General features: G+C 56.6%; 1 protein-coding gene across 1 annotated transcript; it reads left to right on the top strand.

Moving 5' to 3' along the window:
• Positions 1-2,243: 2,243 nt before the first annotated feature.
• On the top strand, positions 2,244-24,030 carry COPG1 (COPI coat complex subunit gamma 1). The gene is made up of 24 exons (XM_057704961.1): positions 2,244-2,407; positions 3,274-3,326; positions 3,783-3,863; positions 4,101-4,172; positions 4,292-4,371; positions 5,359-5,434; positions 5,641-5,733; positions 6,132-6,218; positions 7,316-7,473; positions 7,566-7,699; positions 9,748-9,815; positions 10,019-10,207; positions 11,354-11,449; positions 12,384-12,627; positions 13,382-13,457; positions 14,722-14,825; positions 15,219-15,344; positions 15,655-15,723; positions 18,315-18,457; positions 18,736-18,907; positions 19,558-19,655; positions 21,330-21,468; positions 21,693-21,791; positions 23,540-24,030. Exons 1-24 carry the CDS (start codon positions 2,371-2,373, stop codon positions 23,668-23,670), a joined length of 2,625 nt encoding a protein of 874 aa, XP_057560944.1. The 5' UTR covers positions 2,244-2,370; the 3' UTR covers positions 23,671-24,030.
• Positions 24,031-24,311: the final 281 nt, after the last annotated feature.

The raw sequence follows: 24,311 nt of genomic DNA, 5'->3' as shown, positions 1-24,311 counted from the left end.
ACTCACCAGGATGGCTACAATCAAAAAGACAATAAGTGTTATTGAAGATGTGGAGAAATTACAACCTTTAATACACTGCTGGTGGGAAAATAAAGTGGGGCAGGTGCTTTGGAAACCAGGCAGTTTCGCAAAAAGTTAAACAGAGTTATCGTATGACCAGCATGTCTACTCTTATATACTCAAGAGAAATGAAAACATGTCACACAAAAACCTCTACACAAATGTTCACAGCAGCATTACTCACAAGAGCCAAAAAGTGGAAACAACCCAAGTGTCCATTAACTGATGAATGTTAAATAAACAAAACATGACTATATTCATACATACACACACACACACACACACACACACACACACACAGAATGGAATGTTATTCAGCAATAAAAAAGAATGAAACACAGATTCATGCTATGACACGAACCCTGAAAACACTATGCTAAGTGAAAGAAGCCAGACACACAACAGGCCACAGGCTGAACCATTCTATTTGCATGAAATATCCAGAACAGGCAAATCCGGAGACAGGGGAGGTAGACTCACGCTTGGGGGCAGGGGGAGTAAGGAATGCCGAGTGACCGCTAACGGAGTCAGATTTCTTTTGGGGGTGATGAAAATGTTCTGGAACCAGTAGTAACGGATGCACTTTTGAATATAGTAAGAACCACTGAATTACACACTTTTAAAAGCGGGAATTTTAAGGCGTGTGGGTTATATCTCAATTTTTTAAAACTAGTAAAATTAGTAAAAAAAATAATACCAGAACCAGGATAACACTGATATGGGTACAATCTACAAATCTTATTCAGATTTCCCGAATTTCTCCTATACTTTCATTATCCTGTGTTTCTACAAAGGACTTAGCGATTATCCTGAAGAATGTATGTTACAATGAAAAGGTAATAAAACCCCTACAATTATATATTAGTCCATACACAGAGCTGGAGTCACAGCCCACAATTCTCATTGTAAACAATGAGGTATTATAAACATAGCCCTTGCTATATACAGTTCTACAAAATTAACAACATACTGTAAAAGGATATTGTTAACGCAATTTATCTGTTCTCCGCCGTCTTCACACAACAACGCAAGTCTCTGGGAATCTTTTCTGGTTTTTAACGATGAGGGATACGTGTTTCACCCTAATTATGAACACTTTTACACCCTGCTTCTCCCTTTTCATGGCTCATTAAACACTTTTTTTCAGTTACCTGTTTATTCTGGTTGCGCCGGGGCCCAGGTGCGGCACGCAAGATCTTCGCTGCTGCGTGCGGGGTCTCTCTCTTCACTCCTCTCACTGGGGCATGCGAACTTCGCTGCGGGGTGCGCGCGGGCTGGGCCCCCTGCGCTGGGACCGCGGAGTCCCGCCCGCCGGAGCCGCCGGCGTCCCACGTGGCATGAGACGTCTGGGCACGTCCCCGGTGGCCCGGGCTCCGCGGTCCCAGCGCAGGGGGCCCACCCCGCGCGCACCCCGCAATAAGGAGCCCACCTGCGGCAGCTGGGAGGCGGGCGCAGCCAAGATCAACAACAACGACAACAACGTTTGGAAACCGCCTCCCGCGTCCTCAGAAACACCCCTCTACAAAGGCTGGGGCGTGCTTCCTCCCACGGACGCAGCAGGTTCCCTCAGCCAGGCCCTCGCTGCGGGGCACGGAGGGCGTTTCCGGGGAACGACTTCATTTCCCGCTTCGGGGGGTTTCCTCGGGAGGCGGTGGGGTCACGGCTGTGGAGATGCTGCCCGTCGGCCCGGCCCCTCCCGCGCCCGCCGGCCGCCAGAGGCCGCCCCCGGGGCCCGCCCGCCCGCGCGGCCCGCGGCTCCTCCCGGGGCCGGGGGCCTGGGCGCGGCGGGGCGTGCGTCCTCACCTGGGCCTCGGGGCGTCTTCCCGGGTCCGCGCAGGCAGCCCTGGGCCCTGTCCGCCCGCCCCGCGCGCCGCACGCCCGCGGCTCGGAGGCGCTCCCGTCAGCGGCCGGGCCGGCCCCTCACGCCCCGGCCTCCTGGGCGCCCGCGCAGCGGACAGAGCCGGGCGCGGGGCGTGCGGGGCGCGCCTCCCGGAGGCGGGGGCCAGAGGGAGGGGGCGGCTCCTCGCGCCGGCGCGCTGGACCTCCCGCCGCGGGGCCGGGGGGCGGGGCCGGGGGCGGGGCCGGGGCGCGCAGGGGCGGGCGCCGGGCCCCTCCCGGCGGGGACGCCGTGCGCGCCTGACGCGGCGCCCGGCCCGGATGTGCGCGTGCGCGGAGCGCGGAGCGCGCCTGCGCACAGCGCCGGGCGACGTGGCCGGCCGGAAGGGGCCCGAGCGGAGCCGCCGCCGGACCGCCGCAGCCTGCCGCTCCGTCCCGCGCCGGGTGCTGCTCCGCGACCCCGCCGGCGCCACCATGCTGAAGAAATTTGACAAGAAGGACGAGGAGTCGGGTGAGGGGGCGAGGCCTGGGGAGGCCGGAGCCCGCGCAGGCCCTCCGCGCGCCCCCGCGGGGGCCCCGGTGCCCAGCCGAGCCCCGGGAGGGACGGCGGCCTGCGCGAAGGGCCGCCGCAGGGCCGCCGCAGGCCCCGGAGAGCGCGGGCGGGCTCCGCTGCCCCGCCCCCGTGAGGTCGGGCCGCGAGTCGCTGGGGGACCGCGGGCGGGTCGGCTTTGCCCTTCGCCGGGGCCGGGGCCGGGCCCGATGCTCCTCTGGGGGTTCGCTGGGGCCGCGTCGGGGCTGGCCAGAGCGGGGATCGCGGGGTCCGGGGGCCGAGGACCCTGGCTCTGGTTCGTTTACGCAGTAAACATGTATTGAGCGCTCTCTGCGTGCCAGGCTGTGCTGGGCCCTGACACTGCGCCATAACAGGTGAGACGCTCAGCCCGAGCCGGGAACGTTAGGATGGTCGCGACGTAGGGGAGGAAACAGACCTCAGTCAGATGCTCGTGTCTAATTAATTACAAGTGTGACACCTGCTAAGCAGAAACCCTAGTCACTGGAGATGGTGGTCCCGCACGCGGTAGGGACTCAGTAAAGCACCAACTGCATAAATGAACGCACCACGTCGCACTGTGAGAGGCACAGAAAGACTGTACCAGGGCTGCTGAGTGACCGTGAGTCAGTGGTTTGGGGTAGCGGGAGCCCCCTTGCAGGAGGGTGGCTGAATCTGTTGACAGGTTGTAAAGCTTTGATTGCCATTCAGAGGAGGTGGAACTTGAATAGGTCAACCATTGGGACACCTTTCCCTTGTCTACGTCCAGGAGAGTTTTTTAAATTCAGGGTCACAGCCTGCACTCAGTCGTGTCTGTTCTCTGACGGTAGGTGGAGGCTCCAACCCGTTCCAGCACCTCGAGAAGAGTGCAGTGCTCCAGGAGGCAAGTGTCATTTGCTCCCCTGTCTCTTCCACCATGAGTATTCACAACCAGTGTGGTCAGATGTTGTCCCGGCACATTCAAAGTGCCAGTTTAAAGGACAGGAGGGGAGAAACCCGTTCCCGGAAATACAGGGAGACTTTGTTCCTGGGGAGAGTTCATCATGCTTACCTTTTTCTTTGTCTTCGTCTTTCCTTCCAGTTAATTAATAAGCGTTTCCTAAGCATCCATTAGTCATTAAGTCAGCACATCCCCAGATAACGTTTAGGGAAGGTTTCAGGAGTTGTTAATAGGTGAATTAGAAAAAAAGCAAAACAGAACTCTTTCTTCATGAAAGTGAGGTTGGGCAAGGTTATTTACTTCCCCTGGGGCTTCTCAGACCCTGAGTGTGATTGAGGGTAGTCGTGGAAGGGAAATGAACACAGCCAGGAGGTAATATCCTTGGCCGCTTCTTCCTAGGCCCGTGTGTTTAACGAAACTCCCATCAACCCTCGGAAATGTGCCCACATCCTCACCAAGATCCTTTACCTCATAAACCAGGTAACCGGGTGAGGCTTGGGGGTGGGGGAAGTGTACTGGGGTGTGTTGGGGGAGGTGCACAGCCCCTGTCTGGTTGTAGCCAGCGGCCCAGCCCTGGGTCCCCTCAGTGTCCAGCTCTGATGTGTCGCCTTCGATGGAGCCTCTGCAGGGCCCGAGGATCCGGCCTGGGCTGGTCTGGCAGGAAGAGCCTTCTGGCCCGTCTGTGCCAAGCTGAGCCTTCTTTCTTGATTAAAACAGGGGGAGCACCTGGGGACCACGGAAGCAACCGAGGCCTTCTTTGCCATGACCAAACTCTTTCAGTCCAACGATGTAAGTGCCCCCACCCCAGCCCTCCTCCAGAGGGGGCAGCTCTGACTGGGTGGTGGGAGCGAGGCTGCCTGTGTCGTGCTGAGCCGAGGATCAGAGGGGTTTCTGCATCTCTTGCCCAGCCCACCCTCCGACGGATGTGCTACTTGACCATCAAGGAGATGTCGTGCATTGCAGAGGATGTCATCATCGTGACCAGCAGGCGAGTCTTGGTCTCTGAAGGATCCACCCACACAGGGCTCGTCTTCGCACGAGCAGCCGGTGCTGACTTCGGCTGACACGTTGCCAGTGCCCTTTCCTGCCTTCCTCTCCTGCCTCCCTCGTTCTTCAGTTACTCTGCCCACCCCTGGCGGCCTCCAGGGTGGGCGGTTCCTCTTAACTCTCTGGCCTGAACTTAGGCTCAAGCCCTTCCTTCCCTTGATTCCTCTTAGTCAACTGAGGCAGCGCGGGACTTTCACACAGACTCTAGCGAGTACCAGGAGAGTCCAGAGAGGACAGGCAGGTGTACAGAGGCGCACAGACAGACTGCTCTGCTCACTAAGCATTAAGCCAAGGGGTTCAGGGGACAGGGTTGACTGAAATATAATCCCTGGGCTCAGTTCTCTTATTTCTTCTTGCTACCGTCTGGGGGGAACGTTATACGTTCACGTGTAGGTTCATTTAGAAAATATTTATCGTCTGCCAGCCCCTGTGTAACCCTGGGAATAGAGCAGCAAACACGACAGGCATGCCTCTGCAGCCCCAGAATTTACGGAGAAGTTACCTGGCAGACAGGCATTAGGGAAGCATGACGGCCGTGAGAGGCCCCTGGAACTGTCTGAGTGGAGTCCTGAGGGCTGAGTGAGAAATAGCAGGACAGAGGTGGAGGTGAGGGGAGCAGTGTGCCCGGCTGAGGGGGTGCAGGTGGCAGGGCCCCAGGGTGGGGGGCGGGCAGAGGGGGAGAGCACACCCTGTGTGGGGACTTCTCTACGAGGGCCTGATGGCGACGGCACAGGAAGCCTCGGGAAGGTTTCAGTCAACGCAGGAAAGTGACCTGATCGGTTGTCAGTTTCATGAAAAGCCTGTGGCTGCTGTGCGGTGTGTGGCAGGGAAGGGTTAATAACAGAGGATGCTCAGGAGACGGCAGGGTGCCCCGGGTGGGCAGGGCGGGGCCCGGCTCCTCGCTGAGGCCAGCTCCGTGCCCCTGCAGCCTGACAAAGGACATGACCGGGAAGGAGGACAGCTACCGGGGCCCAGCCGTGCGTGCCCTCTGCCAGATCACAGACGTGAGTCCCGCTCGCCCGGCCGGGTCGCCGCAGGGTCTCCCCCTTCACGGGCTGTAGCTCATCCTGCGGCTGCTGGGAGGGGTGCGGGAACACAGGACACGCCTGCCTCCTTCCTCCCAGTCCTCACTGCCACACGCCTTGTCCCCTGTGCCCCTGAGGCTGCAGAGGCTGACTGGGCCCTCTCCCGCTCGCTCCTCGTCCCCCAGAGCACCATGCTGCAGGCAATTGAGCGCTACATGAAGCAGGCCATTGTGGACAAGGTGCCCAGCGTCTCCAGCTCCGCTCTGGTGTCTGCCCTGGTGTGTGGCCGCAGCGGGGGCCCGGTGGGGCTGGGGGTAGGGGCTGGATTGGGAGACGGAAGAAACATACAAATTGCTTTCTAAAAGAAAAAAGGTTTTGTGTGCTGAGCTCTGAGAGTCCCAGCCCCTTCTCAGCAAAGAGCGCCCAGGGAGCTCTGGCTTGGCTGGGGGCCCGGGGGGCCTTGACGCATCCCTGGGGTGACAGTTGTGGAAGTGGAGCCTGGTGGGAAGTCTGCCAGGGCAGGGAGAGTGAGGGTGGGAGCCGTCCCGAGCCCGGGCACTTCTCAGAGGACCCGGAGAGTGGAGGGGTCCTGGGCTGGGCTGAGCTGCGGCCGGGCCAGGCTAGGACGGCCCAGCGCCCTGCCTGCTCGCCTCTCAGTGTGCCCTGTGCCCCACAGCACCTGCTCAAGTGCAGCTTCGACGTGGTCAAGCGCTGGGTGAATGAGGCCCAGGAGGCAGCGTCCAGTGACAACGTCATGGTGCAGGTGAGCAGAGCACTTAGGTAGGTGGCGGGGAGCTGGCCAGACGGGATGGACTCACACCGTGGGGACCCTGGCAGTGCCAGGCCAGAGCAGCTTTAATCCTTTCGTCATTGTGGGGAGCCTTGGGGGGCTTGGGGAGAGAATCCAGGGTACTGCTTGCAGGGGGAGTTGGGTTAGAGCTGTTACCAGCTGAGACTGAAATATTTGCGTATTTTGATAACCAGCTGAGCGTTGTTCTGGGGCGTGTGACGCAGTTGGCCTGGTCCAGGCAGGCAGAGGGCCTTTGCCCGCGGGCTGTGTCAGGGACGCGTGGAAGCATCCCAGTGGGGCTTTTATCTGCTGAACTCCTCTCAGGGACCTAGGCCGGGAAGCCCTTTATTTCTGCGAGTCTCAGTTTCCCCGTCTGTAAAATGGGAGTGAGGGTCCCTGCCTCACAGAGCTGTGAGGGTCAGGTGAGAGCCTGTGTGGCACCCGCCCGCAGGCCCTCTGGGTGGGCACCTGTCCCCTCCCTGCTTGCCCTTCGTGCCGGACGCTATCTCCAAGGCCAGCTGTGGCCCCTCACACCCTTGCCAGGGACAGAGGAGCTTCCCACATAGAAGGCGCTTGAGTGTCGCCCCGGTGAGGAAGCAGAGGGGGCAGGAGATAACTGTATGCTTCCCTCTCCAGACCTAGCTTTGCCAGCAGCAGCCCCGAGTCCTCGGGCAGGGCGGTGGGGACAGGAGGACCCGCCTCCGTGGTGTCACACACGGGCCTGATGCTGTGCACAGCACCTCATGACGTGTGTGCCTGCTCGAGGCTCAGCTCCTGCTTTCTCTTTCTGATCAGAGACACCTGGTCTCCTGTTGTCCCCTCCGCACCTGCACTCACGCTGCCTGTCAAGGCCCTTGCTGAAGCTGGGGCGAGGGCGGGGGCAGACGAGGACTGCAGACGCCCAGGGGCTTGTTGGATGTGGTCGCACCCAGACTCTGGAGGACGCGACCACGGCGCCCATCCCAGAGACGAGGAGGCCGGAGTCCAAAGGGACGTGTGGCCTCCAGGGCCCCGCGAGCAGGGGCCTGGCCTCACGCGCCTGCCCTCTGCTGCCCTCTCCCGTCCTGCAGTACCACGCGCTGGGGCTCCTGTACCACGTGCGCAGGAATGACCGCCTGGCGGTCAGCAAAATGGTCGGCAAGTTCACGCGGCACGGCCTCAGGTCGCCCTTCGCCTACTGCATGATGATCCGCGTGGCCAGCAGGCAGCTGGAGGAGGAGGACGGCAGGTAGCGGTGCGGCGTTCCCTCGTGCTGCGCGCGGCCCCCGCCGTCTCCCGGGCGGGCCCCCCAGCTTCCTCTTGCCGCCTGTTGTTCTGCAGTCGCGACGGCCCGCTGTTCGACTTCATCGAGAGCTGCTTGCGCAACAAGCACGAGATGGTGGTGTACGAAGCCGCCTCGGCCATTGTCAACCTGCCAGGCTGCAGCGCCAAGGAGCTGGCCCCGGCCGTGTCAGGTGACCAGGCGCTCCCTACCCCAGCCCTGCACGGCTGTGCCTGCTGGGAACTCGGCCCTGGGCCGGAGGGTGCAGGAAAGAAGGGAAATGCCCTCGGGTGGGCCATAGGCTACCGTTAAGAGAGGGCGTCCATCCCCAGGCAGCACCTGCTTCCTCGGGCCAGGGCCTCTCACCTGGGCTCTGGCGAGTGGTGGAGGCGAGGCTTACAGGCCCTCTACATCCTGCTGGTGGCTGCCGAGGCAGGAGGGCCCGACGGAGAAAGCCCGTGTTGATGAAGCCAGGGCTTGCTCTCGAGGGCTGGGGCGTCTCAGGAAGGAGAAAGAAGGGTGGTTGGAGCCAGGCCAGGGACCCAGGTTGGAGTCCTGGCTCTGTCACGGGCCAGCTGGGCGAGCCTGGGGAGTCAGCCGTCTTCTGCAGGGTGGATAGGAGTTGTGCCCGTTACACGGGGTCCCGGCAGGCAGTGCACTGTCACCCCTGCAGACGGCTTCAAGCAGTGCCTGGCAGCATGGTGTACCCGGCGCCCCTGCTCCGGGTGGTGGTGTGGCAGAGTCCGCCCAGCTCCCACTGCTGCCGGGCTAGTGTTTTTGGGGGGGGGCGGGGGGGGGCATTTGTTTGTTTATTATTTATTTGGACCGTGTTGAGTCTTCATTGCTGCACGCGAGTTTTCTCTAGTTGTGGCGAGTGGAGGCTACTCTTCGTTGCAGTGCACGGGCTTTTCATTGCAGTGGCTTCTCTTGTTGCAAAACAGGGGCTCTAGGCATGCAGGCTTCAGTAGTTGCGGCAGGAGGGTTCAGTAGTTGTGCACGGGCTTAGTTGCTCCACAGCATATGAGATCTTTCCAGACCAGGGATTGAACCTGTGTCCCCTGCATTAGCAGGAGGATCCTTAACCACTGCACCACCAGGGAAGTCCCGGGCCAGTTGTTGAGTAATCAGTGCCTTGGTCTAGCAGACCCCTGTGCTAAGGTTTGAGATCTCACTGCATGTTGGGGTAGCAGCCGTGTGACGGTGGGCTAAGTGGTTGGTGCTGGAAGGAGGGTGTGTTGAGAGTGGGACTAGGAGCGGGAGAGAAGGGGTGAGTGTCCCAGAAGGAAAACCTGGTGATGGAAGTGACGGTGCTCTGGCCGGAGGGCTCCAGCTGCAGAGGTGGACGCGTGGTTGGCCCTCTGCTTCTTTCATGTTCTCAGAACAAGGCTGTCAGCCTGCCAGGCACACAGATGGAGCTCACATGTGCGGGGAGATATTTCTCTTCCTCCTTGGTGACAAAAGAAAAAGGGCTAAATGAATTCATTCCCTGGTTTGAATGTTTGTGCTTTCTTGCTATATTCCTCACGTTTCCAGAATAATGAAAGTCAGGAAGAGTTTTCAAAATAAGAATTATTGAAGAAAAAATAAATAAGTGCTGAAAAAGTATCAGAGAATAAAAGCCAAGTTATGAGGAGAGGCGCGTAGAGACTGCAGAGAGCAGTGGTCGTGTTCATTGCTCCAGCGGGTGCAGGAGGGAGCCCGAGCTTCCTGAGGCCGAGGCGCAGGGCGGGGCGGCCGATCTCTGTGCGGCCCCAGGGGGGATCGGCTCCACACGGGCAGCGGCTCGGGCTCGGGGGCAGGCAGCCTCGGATGTCAGTCCTGGCTCTGCCACTTCCCACCTGCTGGCCTCGTTCCTGCAGTTGCTCCGCCCCTTTGCACCTTGGCCTCTGTGTGTGTTAAGTGGGGAGATATGGGAGTTGCTTTGCCGGCATGAGGGGGTTCGTGGAGACAGCAGGCAGCTCTCAGCACCAGGCCCCTCCGCATGGAGCCCCGGGCCCTCGCGAGCATGCCTGGGGTCCGTGCGGGGCTCCGGGACCCACAGAGAGCACAGCGTCTTCCTTGGTTGGGATGGTGGCGCCAGCAGGGACACAGCTGAGTGGGGGGTCCGGGTCTGAACGCCTCAGAGCCCTTGCACGCCCCACTCCCACCGCCCGTGCCCTGTTCCTGCTCCTCCTGGGGGCCCCTGGGTTTCCTGGCTGCCGAGCAGGGGGCAGCCCAGCACCGGTGTCTGTCTCCCTGCAGTGCTCCAGCTTTTCTGCAGCTCCCCCAAGGCTGCGCTCCGTTACGCTGCTGTCCGCACCCTCAACAAGGTGAGTTCGGGGTGGGCGGAATGGGGCCGGGGGAGGCGGCCCGGGCCTGCTGGACGTGTCTCCTGGCCCCTGCCCTGTGGGAGGTGCAGCCCTGGTCGGTCTCTGCCCTCCGGTGGGGACATGAGCTCACCTGAAGGACCAGCAGAGCAGTGGGAGGCCTGCTGTACCACATCCTTGTCTTCATCTCTTTCCTCCCAAAACAGGTGGCCATGAAGCATCCATCCGCGGTGACAGCCTGTAACCTGGACCTGGAGAACCTGGTTACAGACTCGAACCGCAGCATCGCCACGCTGGCCATCACCACCCTCCTGAAGACGGGCAGCGAGGGCAGCATTGACCGCCTCATGAAGCAGATCTCCTCCTTCATGTCGGAGATCTCGGACGAGTTCAAGGTCCACAGCCCCCGCCCGCCGCCTGCCCACCCTGAGCCGGGATGGGGGGGAGGTGGCCGGTGGGGTGGAGATGCGTGTGGTGCTGTGTCCGGCTTTTGTCCACAAGGCCAGGAGCTTCCCGGCCAGCTTATTAAGCCCTCCAGTGTTTCTTGTGCGCTTGCTGGACAGAGTTTGGAGAAAGGGGAACAGAGCAGCGGACAGACTGGTCCTGCTCTTGCAGAGCTTGCTTTCCGGGGAGGGGAGATGGACAGTCAACAAGGGGTGGACGAGGTCATGCTACACACTAGTGCAGGGAGGAAAACCCACAGGGTAGCGTTCCCAGGAGGAGCCGCCCTGGGAAGATATGGGAGAAGAGGCAGAAGCAAGTGTGTCGGGAGCAGGAGGACGGGGCCGAAGTGTGGTGTTGGGGGCTTTGGGGCCGATGGAGGCAGTGAAGTTGGAGCAGGTGGCAGCCGTGAGACCATGTGAGGCCCAGGGGGTCGTGATAAAGAGTTGTGATTTTAAGTAAGATGCGAGCAGGTTTTCTGTAGTGTTCTCTAAACTTTGATTTTATTTTTTAAATTTTTATTATTTTTTAAAATATTTTTATTTCTTTATTTTTGGTGTATTAGGTCTTTGTTGTGCGCGTGGGCTTTCTCTAGTTGCAGCGAGCGGGGGCTGCTCTGTTGCGGTGTGCGGGCTTCTCACTGCAGTGGCTTCTCTTGTCACGGAGCACGGGCTCTAGATGCGCAGGCCTCAGTAGTTGAGGCACGTGGACTCAGTAGTTGTGGCACATAGGTTCACTAGTTGTGGCTCGCAGGCTCTAGAGCACAGGCTCAGTAGTTGTGGCGCACGGGCTCAGTTGCTCTGAGGCATGTGGGCTCTTCCCCGTCCGGCTCGTTCTCAGGTGTCCCCAGATCCACCTGGTAACCAGCTGAGTAGAAGAGCAGAGTGGGGGGACCCAGAGTGTGGGCTGGGGCCTCGGGACGGCTGTGCGTGCCTCCCTGCCTGGGGGCCCCCAGAGGGTGGGGGCGGGGTTCCCCTCGTGTCCTGGCCTGTCGCCCCCAGGGCCCGGCCTTGCCTGAGGAAGGACTCCGTGGGCACTGGGTGAATGAAGTCACCAGCCAGGCGGCAGGGCCGCTGCTCACGCGTGTCTGTTCGGCCCAGGTGGTGGTGGTGCAGGCCATCAGCGCGCTGTGCCAGAAGTACCCCCGCAAGCACGCCGTGCTCATGAACTTCCTGTTCTCCATGCTGCGCGAGGAGGTGAGGGCAGGGCGCTCCGGGCCCCAGGTCTCCTGTGCGGGCGGCGGCCCGACTGCTGGCTCCCCATCTGGCTCGTTCTCAGGTGTACCCAGAACCACCTGCTAACTGGCTGGTTTCCTGGTGCCCACGGCCCTTTAAACTCCTTCTGGGCCAGATCTGACCCACGGACAAGTTTAACTTGGATTGTAGAGAGTTTTATACATTTTGAATTAGTAGCCACTATTTAAAAATCAGGAAAACCACCACAACAGATCCCCAGTTTCTCTTGAGAAACTTCTAAGACCCGACACCACTTGGCTGCATGGTGGTTTCGCTCTTGAGATGGGATGGGCACTGCACACGGCCCCACTGTCCCATCCAGTCTGCTGCGCCTTGACGGCTTATGGTCTGGCACCTGGCGGCATCTCAGTTGCCACTTCTGTTTTTAGAGTCTGTAAGTGGCAGAGCATAGATTTGACCCGCGATCTTTTGTCTTTCCAATGCCCCATTCTACCTTTTCTTATATTGCCATAAAATATACAACTTAGAATTCATTATCTAACCTGTTTTTAAGTGTATAATTCAGTATTGTGAAGTACATTCACACTGGTGTGCAGTTAATCTCCAGAACTTTTTCATCTTGGAAAACTGAACTCTGTTCCCATGAAACACTGACTCCCCACTGCTCCTCCAGCACCTACACCACCCATTCTACCTTTATCTCAAAGTCAAGAAGAAAATTAAGTCCCACGTGTTTGTATTAAACCGTTTACTGTTAGAACAGGAGGGCCCCAGTGAGCATTCAGCCTGAGCCTTTCGTGGTACACAAAAGGAAGGTAGCGGCCGGGAGAGCCAGGCCCTTGCCGCCGGGTTCTGTGCCTGGGCCGCTGTGCCGGGCCCCGGTTAGGCTCTGGAGAGAGCAGCCTCGGCGCTCAGCCAGCTCCTCGCGCTGCAGGGCGGCTTCGAGTACAAGCGGGCCATCGTGGACTGCATCATCAGCATCATCGAGGAGAACTCGGAGAGCAAGGAGACGGGGCTGTCCCACCTGTGCGAGTTCATCGAGGACTGCGAGTTCACGGTGCTGGCCACCCGCATCCTGCACCTCCTGGGCCAGGAGGGGCCCAAGACCAACAACCCCTCCAAGTACATCCGCTTCATCTACAACCGAGTGGTCTTGGAGCACGAGGAGGTCCGGGCAGGTGGGTGTGAGCAGGGCTGCCCCCGGGCCCCTGGCTTGCCCTGGAGTAGAGCCCCCCGCAAAGGGCCCTGAGCCCCCAGGGGGACACGGGCACCTTGTGCTCTTGCCTCACAAGCTCGGTGTTTGATGTTACAGGCAGGACCCTGGATGCTTGGGCGTCATCTAGGTGAATGGTTCTTAACCTCTGATTCACCTTAGTGATTTTTTTGTCTTTTTAAGTTTCACTATATGTTGTTGTTTGACTTCCTCTCTCTCTCTCTCTCTCTCTTCCTCCCTCCCCGCCTTCCTTTTTTTCTTTTTGGTGTTTAGTCTTTTATTTTTAGTAAGAGCTTTGCTGAGATGTAATTCACATACTGTAAAACTCACTCTTAAATGAGTGTGCAATTCATTGTGCAACCGTCATATTTTTAACTTTACTTTTAAGCGACTGCTCTTTTCTTCTCATGCCCCCTCTGGACAGATGTTCTTCTTTCAGCAGTTGTTACTTGCTCCGTAGTCGTTGGTTCTCTCATTTATGGTCGCTTAATACCTCACTGTGCTCTGAGGCTGTTTGGATACAGCTCTCATGGCCTCTTCGTAGTCAAAAGGGGCTGTTCTCCTGGGACCTGAGAACAGGGCTGCCTTCCCCCTGAGCAGCGAGGAGTTGAGGTGCTTGTTGCATTGGGTTGGGTCGGGCCTGCTGGCTCTGGACTGCTCGGCTCTGGACGGCCCGTTCTGAGCCCTGGAAGTAAATCACGTTTGCTTCGTGAACACAGGCGCCGTGAGTGCTCTGGCCAAGTTTGGAGCACAGAATGAGGAGATGCTGCCCAGCATCTTGGTGTTGCTGAAGAGGTGAGTCCAGGCCGCCGCCTGGTGGGCCGCCGTGTTCCCTTGGGCCCGGGCGCCTGTCCTTCGTCTCTTTTTAACTAATGAAGGGGAGGAAAGATAATACAACTTGATTATAGGAAAAAATGGGAACGTAGAAAAGCATGGAACGTCCCTCGTGGTCCAGTGGGTAAGGCTCTGCACTCCAGTGCCGGGGGCCCAGGTTTGATCCCTGGTCAGGGACCCAGAGCCCGTATGCTGCCACTAAGACCTGGGGCAGCCAGATGAAGACATGAATATTGAAAAGAAAAAGAAACGCATGAAAAACAACATCATGCAAAAACCCCTCCACCCGGGCACTAAGGTGTTTTCTGTTTGAAAAAAAAGCTTTATTGAGACCTATACAATGTACCCATGTAGAATGTGTGATTCAGTGGTTTTAGTGTATTCAGAGCTGTGTAACGATTGCCACCGTCTCAGTTGAAGACTTTCTTTGGTTGTGCCGTGTGGCCTGTGGGCTCCTAGTTCCCCGGCCAGGATCGAACCTGTGCCCCCTGCAGTGCCATGCAGAGCCCTAACCGCAGCTGCTGAGGAAGTCCCGAAAACGTTTTTAGCCCCCAAAAAGCAGCCGTGTGCTCATGAGTAGTCACCACGACCCCACCCCCCCCCAGCCCTAGTCAGCCACTCACATGCCTCCTGGCTCTGGATTTGCCTGTCCTGGACACTTCACATAAAGGCAGGCATGCAACGTATCGCCTTTCAGGTGTCTGGCTTCTTCATGCTGTGTTCTGTGTGGTAATGTGCCCGTACTTCATTCCTTATGGGCAAGTCATGCTTCGTGGCATGGAGAGACCACGTTTTGTCTGTGCGTTCATCAGGTGGTGGGCATGTGGGTGTTTCCACCTCGTGGCTGTTGTGACTCGTGCTGCTGCAAACATTTGTGTACGAGTTTTCATGTGACACGTTTTCAGTTCTCTTGGGTGTGTACCCAGCAGTGGAAGTGTTGGGTCACATTAAATTCTTTTGTGACGTGTGCCGTGGACACAGGAGGTTGCTTCCCTGCCTGGGTGGGCTCTGGGGAGAGGGCCCAGGGAGTATGAATACGGCCACCCCCTGGTTCATTGGTTAGAGTCCCGTGGGCCCTTCTGTGCATTGGATGCCTGGGTCCACATCCGAAGACTGAGCTTTGAGAGACCTGCTCCCCCTCACTGCTCTCTGCGGCAGCCCTGCAGCATCCCTCCTGCCGGCCCTGCGGGGCCCCGGTCAGGAGGGCCTTATGTCCTGAACACAGGTGTGTGATGGACGATGACAACGAGGTCAGAGACCGAGCCACCTTCTACCTCAGCGTCCTGGAGCAGAAGCAGAAGGCCCTCAGCGCAGGCTACATCCTAAACGGTGAGTCTTACCGGGCTGGCCCTGAGCCGGCCCCTGCTGGAGCCAGGGCCTCCCCGGGCCGGGCGGCGGGGGCAGGGATTTCTGAGGCAAGGTGCTCTCGGCTGGGCTTTCATGGCAACGACAGAGCATCACTGTGATCTCAGGAGACCCAGCGCCCCCGCTTCACAGCCATGTGGGTGGAAACAGCCCAGTGAACTGAAACAATAGTTAGTCATAAAAATCTCCATTTGCAGAGTGTTTTACCCTTTATAAGTCCCTCTCCTGTGTCTGTTTACTCCCCACATCAGTCCCGTGAAGGACGATGTCATGAGACAGTTGGGGGCTCAGAGGCCTGAGTGGTTCAGGATCATACAACCCTCGATCCCAGGACCTCAGTCTTCCACTGGCCTCTAGGTCTGACCGTGTCCATCCCTGGTCTGGAGAGGGCTCTGCAGCAGTACACTCTAGAACCATCGGAAAAGCCTTTTGACCTCAAGTCTGTGCCTCTGGCCACCACGCCCATGGCAGAGCAGAGAACAGGTAAGTAACACCTGTACTTCTTTCAGAGACCGTCCGGTCCTGGCCTCCGCTGGAGGGTCTGTGTTGGCCGCAAAGCCACTAGACCTGCCCAGGATGGATGGGGCTGTGCTGGGCAGAGGGAGTTATCCCGTCTGCCTCTGGCTCCAGGAAATAAGGACACCTAGACACAAACACCTGCTCTCTTTCTCACATGCTCTGTACTTCACACTCTTTGGGGTGGAGGTTATACTCGCTAAGTAACAGCGCTGTGGTCAGCACCACCCTGGCCGTTACCACAGTTGTGGGTCACCGTGCATGTTTGTTCCTGCAGAAAGCACTCCCACCACAGCAGCCAAGCAGCCTGAGAAGGTGGCAGCCACGCGGCAGGAGATCTTCCAGGGTGAGTGGTGGTGCTCGATGGGGCTCCCAGGGCTGTGACCAGGGTAGCGGCGCTTCCCTGGGGAATTAAGAGTAGAAACCGCGTCGCTCAGGTCTCTCCTAAGTGCTGGGCTCTGAGAGTCTTTAGACAGCACGTGATCCTCAGGTGGAGGTTATTGGGTCCATTTAGTATCTGAGGGTTTGGTTGTTTGGAGAGAGACAGTGATTTGCCCAAGTTTGCACAGCAAGAGGGTCGGGGGTGGGAAGGGGGGCCTGGAATTAAGTTCCAGCTCCAGCTGGCTCAGAGCTGCCTCGGCCTTGGTTCTGAGAGCTCAGGTGCCTGGGGCCCAGGCCAGTTCAGGATGTCTGATGCCGCACAGCTGAGTCGAGGGACACAGTCCTTTGTCTCAGGTTCCAAATGTGTCCCGTCCATGTCGTCTTTCAGGATTTTGTTTAGGTTTTCGTCTGTCCCTCTGCTCGTGCAGTTTTTAAAGGGAGAGGCTGCGTGTAGGGTTGCCAGACCCTCTTATGCACTGGAGTCCTACCTCCGAGGCCTATCACGTGTCCCTCATCCTTGGTGATGCCCTCCCTGCCCCTGAGCTCCTGTCTTCTCTTCCGTGGTCCTGTGCCATTCTCCATGTGTTCTATCATCTGTGTTCTCTGTCTGTCACTGCACTTAGACAATGCCTTCCTTCCTCACAGTGGGCTCCCGGTTGTTGCATTAAAGTAAATCCCACCTTTTCCATCCCATTCACAAATCCTGTCTTCCACAAACATACTGTCTCTCAGGTTCAGCAAATCTAGGACCCAGAGCTGACTGGGATCACCCTAACCCAAAACTTTTCCTCCTGTGTTCTCTCTTGCTACTGTCACAAATCACCACCCACTTAGTGGTTTAACATAACACAAATGTATTACCTTGTTCTGAGGTCAGAAATCCAAAATGGGTTTTGCTGTGTTGGCAGTGCTGAGCTCCCTAAGAGGGGTGGTCGACTCGCCTTCTCTCGTCTTTGGGGGCCACCTACGTGCCCTGCCTGGAGGCCCCGTCCTCCGTCTTTCAAGCCAGCAGTGCGGCCTCTTCACGCCCCTCTGGCTCTGACCCTCCTGCCTCCCTCTGACAAGGACCCTTGTGGTCACGGCGGGCCCACCCAGGCAATCCAAGAGAGGGTCCCCATCTCAAGATCCAGCGCAGTCCCTGCGAAGCGGGGGCGCGTGCTCACAGGTTCTGGGAGTTGGCACGTACATGTCCCAGGGGCTGTAGTTCTGCCACCCCTTCCAAGGAAGACTCCTCTGAAGCCTCTTGGAGGGACTCAATTCCATTCATAAACAGTCTTCCAACGCCTAACAGATATTGATCCCATGTTAAGTTTCAGGGTGTTTGCTAGATCCTGACATTTATTGCATCAGGTATCTTTCAGACAGCCCCGTGAAGGAGGTGATCATATCTGTTTTATTGATGAAGAGTCTGAAACTCAGAGGCATCAGTTTATAGCTGCCAGCAGAATCCCCCAGGCAGTAAGGGGCGGGTCCGGCACCTTGATGCCCAGTGAAATCAAGTCCCGTAGGAAAGCACTCTGGAGGCTCATGGTCTCGGGGGCCCGAAGGCTCCTCCTAGCAGCTAAGCTGGCTCTTCCTGGGCTTTTTATCGCCTGCACGTTCAGCGGGATGAAGCAGTCACCCAGGCCGCCTCTTTGTGGGGAGAGAAAGCGGAATAATAATGCCTTCTTTCCCTCTCTATTCCTGAAATGTCAGTTGAGCACCTACTAAGTCCAGGGCAAAATATCATATCCCTGGCCTCAGGCACAATTGTTTTCTGCATGGAGTTCAGTTTAACTGGGAAGACAAGTTAAAAATCTTGGGTAGTGGTCTTCAAATAACAGTACACATCAGAGTCATCTGAGGAAACGTGTTAGAAGTGCAGCTTGGTGGACCCCGCAGCCAGAGGTTTTGATAGAGCAGGTCTGGGATGGGTCCAGGAACCTGTGTTGTCAACAAGCCCTCACCCCCGGTAATTCTGACACAGGTGATTCACGACCACCCTTTGGGGAGTCCTGCCCCTGCTGTGGAATAGGGGCAGCTGCCAGATGCCTCGTTCACCGGATGCGCCAGGGCTGGAACCCAGCTGTGGGCTGTAGGGAGAGGCCTTACCAGACGCCCCCCGTCCACACTGTGTCGGGTTTTCTGAAACACTCTGAATGTGCAGCCTCTCCTTTGGGGCCACTCATGTTAACTGCCGTGTCTAAGACCAGTTTGTTCTTTCACCTGGTTCCATGGCCATCACAGCATTCATCTCCTCTCTCTCTTCTCAATCTCCCTCTTCTTTGAAGAATCCTTGCTGAGCTTCTAAGGTTGAGGGAGTCTCCAGGAGGATTAGGCCTGGGACACCGGGCCTAAGGTCCATTGGTTGCTCTGGTGTCTTGTGTGGGACAGCGGGGTGGAGTGTTTCACTGGGTGGCACATGCTGAGCAGAGGGAGGGAGGTGAGGAAACTCGGATATGTTCGAGAAATCGGGAGTGACGGCTTCAGTGGGTCAGAGGCCTTGAGAACCAGGCCTGAGGGCTGATGAGCGACCTCACTGAGCAGCTGAGTAAACGTGTGGCCTGGGGGTTTCAGAGCAGCTGGCGGCAGTGCCGGAGTTCCAGGGGCTGGGGCCCCTCTTCAAGTCCTCGCCTGAGCCCGTGGCCCTCACTGAGTCGGAGACAGAGTATGTCATCCGCTGTACCAAACACACCTTCACTGCCCACATGGTCTTCCAGGTGAGCCGGGGGAGGCCCTCCCACGGGGTCCCGGCGCCCCCACACTGAGTGCTTGGAGCCCAGCCCGATGCTGCACCTGTCTCCAGCGGCCGTGTCTCTCGAGTCCTTGTCCCAGGGCCTCTGTGGCTCCTGAGTGCCCGCGTGGAGACAGGGAGCCTGGGCCGGGGGCCTGGGAAGGGCGTTGGTGTGGCTTGGGGTGAGAGGCAGAACCTCCTGGCCCCTGTGCAGCAGGGGTGGCCCAGCGCAGCAGCTAAGCCCCACGCTGCTCCCTGGTACAGTTTGACTGCACGAACACACTCAACGACCAGACTCTGGAGAACGTCACAGTGCAGATGGAGCCCACGGAGGCCTACGAGGTGCTGTGTTATGTACCTGCCCGGAGCCTGCCCTACAACCAGCCCGGGACCTGCTACACGCTGGTGGCCCTGCCCAGAGAAGACCCCACAGCAGGTGAGCCCCTCTGCAGATGCCCCCTGGCCTCGTGGGAGCCCCTGGGGCCGGGGCGGGGTGGGCGGCTCGTGCACTGGCTGTGTGCCTCCCATCAGAGCTTCCGCTGGCTGCTCGCTGCTCGAGAAGGACGGCTACGTCCCGGGGGCTTTTCACACATTAGCTCATTTCCTCCTCATAGACCCCAGGGGAGCAGCACTGCTGTCCCCAGTCATAGAGGAGGAAAGCGAGACTCAGCTTGTCTGAGTTCATATGGCTGTTGAGAGGCAGAGCCCAGGTCTGCCTGGTCCTCAAACCAGGACTCTATCACTGCACCAGGGAAGAGCACAGAGGACGGCCCAGAGACAGGCACAGACACAGACCGTCCAGGTCCACTCCCCCCCAAGAAACCAGGTGCTTTTTCCAGGCCTGGGACGGCTGTGGGCAGAGCCACCCTGCAGCAGCTCTGCCTCCCTCTCTCTCCCCTCCCTGTGAGGGCATCTCGGGGCCGTGGCCTGGCTCTCCTGCCTTCTGCACGCTGCTGCCCTCTGCCCACACTTGTGGGGCCGGGTGGCACGCGCTGCTTGTGCCGATGCAGCCGAGGCCTGGAGGGCAGGCTGTGGCTGCCGGCCTGCGGGGGACCTCGACCGACACCCGGCCTTTCCTCCCCGCAGTGGCCTGCACGTTCAGCTGCATGATGAAGTTCACTGTCAAGGACTGCGACCCCACCACCGGGGAGACGGACGATGAAGGCTATGAGGATGAGTATGTGGTAAGAAGCTGGGCCAGGAGGCTTCGGGAGCTGACAGCCAGCCTCGGAGCTTTTTCTTGCTGGTTTTGGTGTAGACATCTCTTTGAGAGAAGTTTTTTTTTTTTTTTTTGACTTAAAAAATACAAGTGCGTGGGAAAAGAAAACCTGGGAAATACAAAAACAAAGTATACACAAACAGGAAAACATTACCCATAGTCCTTGGGGATGACCGGAGGGAGAGGAGTTGCGTCGTGGAGGTCATTCTGTACATTACAGCTCTTGCTCCGCCCACTTAGAACCACAGTGTGTATCCTGTCATTACCAATACATGATAAACGCAGTTTTTAATGACTTTAAGATACTCCTTTATGTTGATAAAGCCTAACTCACTTGACCTTGTATTCCTTTAACAACGGGCATTTGTGATTCCAGATTTTCACTATTTTTAAATGCTACAGTAAACATTCCTTTGGGTACACAATTTTATCTGTATTTCAGATGATCTTCTTAGGACAGATTCCTGGAAGTAGAATAACTGGGTCAAAGGCTAAGCGTGATTTTAAGACATCTTGATTCGTACTGTCCAATCGCTTTCTCGAGAAATTGGATCCGTTTGCATGCACGTCAATGGCCCTTCCATTTCCAGCTCTTGGAGCTTGCGTGGAACTGAGTGCAGGGTCATTCTGGGGTTTACCAAGGTCACACCGGCTCCGTGCCATCTGAGTGCAGCCCCTGACGCTCAGCCTGGCATGGAGACTGTCAGAGCCCTCGTGACCAGCAGGGCAGTCACCAGGATGCAGCCCACAGTCACGTGTGTCCTCCCAGGTGCATTGTGAGGACGGGCCTTCCCTGAGGCAGCAGTGACCTAAGGGCAGGAGCTGCCCTAGGACAGCAGAGCTGGGTCTGAGGCTGGCTGCTGTAGGAGCTGAGTCCGTGTGAACACCTTACACATACACAGGCGTAGGGCTCGGTGAGGGGCTGTTGGCTGAATGAATGGGGAACCTTTACGTACAGTTAGTCCAAGGCAGGGGGCAGGATTATGTGTTAGGCCCAGGGAGGACACAGCTGAGTCACGGGAGGCGGACCTCCCTGCTGTCCTGTCAGGCCCTGACTCCAGGCAGCTGTAGAGCAATGTGCTCTCACAGCTGACACCCGAAGATGAGGACCGTGGGCCCTCCATATCTGTGGGTTCTGCCTCCGTGGAGTCAACAGAAATATTCAGAGTTGGGGTAGGAGGGTGTTCCAGAAAATTCCAGAAAGCACAACTTGAGTTTGTCACACAAGGCAACTATTTACATAGGATTGCATTGTATGTGTAACTATTTACATAACATTTACATTGTTTCAGGTATTATAAGTAGTTTAGAGATAATTCAAAGAATAAGGGAGGAGGTGTGTACGTTAAATGCAAACATGACACCACTTTGCATAAAGGACCTGAGCGTTTGTCATTTTGGTATCTGGCGGGGTCCTAGAACCAGTCGCCGCAGATACCGAGGGCCGGCTGTAAACGGGTGAGGGCGTTTTCCACTGAGGGGACACCACTCGGTGAGCACCCTGAGGACAGGGAGCCGGTCAGGTGGTGCCTGTCCCCTGAGCACAGTGCTTGGAGCCTAGCAAGCAGCTGCGGTCAGAGCGCGGCGGAGGCTCGAAGGTGTCTCTCCCTGGAGCTGATGCGCCCCTGCATCTCCCCAGTTGGAAGATCTGGAAGTCACGATCGCAGATCACATCCAGAAGGTCATGAAGCTGAACTTTGAAGCAGCCTGGGATGAGGTCGGGGATGAGTTTGAGAAGGAAGAAACGTTCACCTTGTCTACCATCAAGACACTTGAAGGTAAATCCTGGGGGGCTTGTCTTTAAAGGCTACTGTTGAAGTGCCCCCCCCCCCCCCCCCCCCCGCCCAGGTCCGCAAAGACCCAGGGCCATGTCTCGAGCACATACTTCAGATGCCACTTCACTAACAGCTGTGCAGAGTGGGGTTAGGGGATGGGGGAGTGGTGGTGGCACGAAGGGGACCCAAGATAAGTGGGTTAATGACACTGGGATTTCTCCCTACAGAGGCTGTGGGCAATATCGTGAAATTCTTAGGGATGCATCCTTGTGAGAGGTCAGACAAAGTGCCGGACAGCAAGAACACGCACACGCTGCTCCTGGCTGGTAAGCGGCGTTTCTGCTGGGGAGGGCCTGGATGCCACTGCATCCTGGGCTGGGGGCTCCCCCTGGGAACCCGGGGGTTCGGAGTTCACAGAGTTGAACATTCACAAGGCACAGAAAGACCTGCAGTGAGATGCCTGCCTCCCAGCCCTTTCTGCCAGTCATTCGGTTTCCCTTCCACCAGGCAGCCAGTTATAGATGGTGAAGGATGCTGTATATCCTTCCTGTGGACATCAGGATATAAGAGCAAATGTGTACGCATTTCCCTTTTTAAACTCAAATGTGTATATACAAGTGGTGTATACGTCTGTTGCTCTGCACTTGGTGTTTTACTAGACAGTGCATCTTGGAGAGCTCCCTCATCGATACTCACGTCCTCATTCTTTCTTTTTTTTTTTTAACGTAACATGAAATTGACTGTTTTAACCATTTTTAGGTGTACAGCTCAGTGGCATTAAGTACATTCACATTGTTTTGCAACTATCACACCATCCAACTGTAGAACTTTTTCATCATCCCACACTGAGTGCTCATTCTTTTCTGTTGCTGACGACTCTTCCATTCTGTGGATGGACTGTATTTTGTAGAACTAGTTCACGTATTGATGAACATTTAGGTTGTCCTAGCTTTTGCTGTTACAGGCTTTGCTGCGGGGAATAATCCCATATGTGCATCCATACACACTGTATTTTGCATATGTGCACCTAGGGTATTGGCAGGGTAAGCTTCCCAAGGCTTTCCCAGGTCACAGTGCATTTTTCATTTTGGTAAATATTTCCCGTTGCCTTACATAGGGATTGCATGCCTTTTCTCGCATACTTTGCACAACACAGTGTTATCAGACTTTAACATCTCTGCCAGGTGCAAATGTATTGAGTGAAGTTAAGCATCTTCTCAAATGCAAAGTGCCCTTTATGTTTCCTCTTCTGTGAATTGTTTTCACATCCTTTGTCTAGTTTTCTCCTGGGTTGGTTGGTCTTTTCTAATAGCAGTGGGATTTTAAGCACTTATCATGGAATTTTCAAATATACACAAAAATGGAACCTGTGTACTCATCCTCCAGCTGCAACAACAAACAGCGTCTCCCCACACTTATTCTCCAGCCCAGATTCCTTTAGAGCAGACTCCATTTACAGACAGTTTACATGTAAATGTTTTCTATCTGTATGCTTCTCTAAACGTTAACGACCCTTTGTTTAAAAGGGGGCAATATACTTACCACACCTAAAACAGTGAACAAAAGGAAACTTTTTTTTTCTGAGTGTTTATAAACAGGACTAGGAAGTAGCTCTGCTTCAGTGCCCTGCTCACAGCTGACAGCCCCAGAGCCCTTCATTTCTGACCACAGTGAAGCAACCCAGTCCCCTGGGTTTTGCAGACACCTGCACTGCGTTTTGTCATGGTGGGGCTGTCCCTTCATCTGTGCCCTTACATTCAGTCAATGTGTATGAGAGCCTCTGTGATGTCCGACACAAGACATATGTGTCCATTACCTCACTTGAGCTTGGCGGAAGCATGAAATACAGCTGGTAGAGGGATCTCTACTGAGATCCTTGACGATGCTGCAGCTCAGAGAGGTAACGTGACATGCCCAGGACCTCCCTCAGCGGTTTCAGCCAGTGCTCCTGTTCCAGGGCCCGCCCATCTCACACCCTAGAGCTGCTTCCGCCAGTTGCTGCAAGCACCCGTCTCAGCCCAGCTCTGTAGTCTGCTTCTGCCTTACATACCTATCCTTCTTTCTTCCCTTCTAGGCGTGTTCCGGGGGGGTCATGACATCCTGGTGCGCTCCCGGCTGCTGCTTTTGGACACAGTAACAATGCAGGTGACAGCCAGAAGTTCGGAGGAGCTGCCAGTGGACATCGTCTTGGCGTCTGTGGGCTAAGAGGCCAGCCTGTACAGGACCAAGTCCTACCTTTTCCCCCCAACACTACGCAGAAGTTGTGTCGTTTTCGTGAACCCAGTGGAAACTCCTTTTCAAGCATCTGTATTCAAAAACAATTAGGAATCATTGAGTGTTTTTTTGTTTTCTGGTTTGTTTGTTTTTTTTAATTTAACCCCTGCCCTGAAACTCCTAGCTGAGGGTAACTTTTGAAACGGGATGATTTTAGCTTGTCGTAGAACTTGCTGCCTTGCCTGCCAGAGAAGGGACATCGCAGATGAATAAAGTGCTTGCACCACCTCTTGAGTTTATCGCCTAAGGGACCATCTTACCCTATAAATAAATCAGCATGTATTTATTGAATGACTGCTACTTCTGCAGACTCATGCTTAAGGGTCAGGCTTCCCCATCACCAGCGACACCTCTGCGTCCCCTTTGCACCTGCAGCCCTTTGCCACTGTACTTACCATGAGGCAGGACTCTCACTGGCCTCGGTCAGAGCCCCACGCCCAGGAGCAGTGCAGGTTTGCTGAGGGAATGACAGCAGCTGGTGGGCATTGAGTTTGTGCCCTTAAACACCCCTCCTCCTGTAGCTCAGTGAGGCGGGAGGGTTGGGGGATTACCTGGCTGGTGCCTGGTGCCTG

Source organism: Hippopotamus amphibius, chromosome 13 (genome assembly GCF_030028045.1).
Source record: "Hippopotamus amphibius kiboko isolate mHipAmp2 chromosome 13, mHipAmp2.hap2, whole genome shotgun sequence".
NCBI lineage: Eukaryota > Metazoa > Chordata > Mammalia > Artiodactyla > Hippopotamidae > Hippopotamus > Hippopotamus amphibius.
This window is presented reverse-complemented; position numbering and strand designations above follow the sequence as displayed.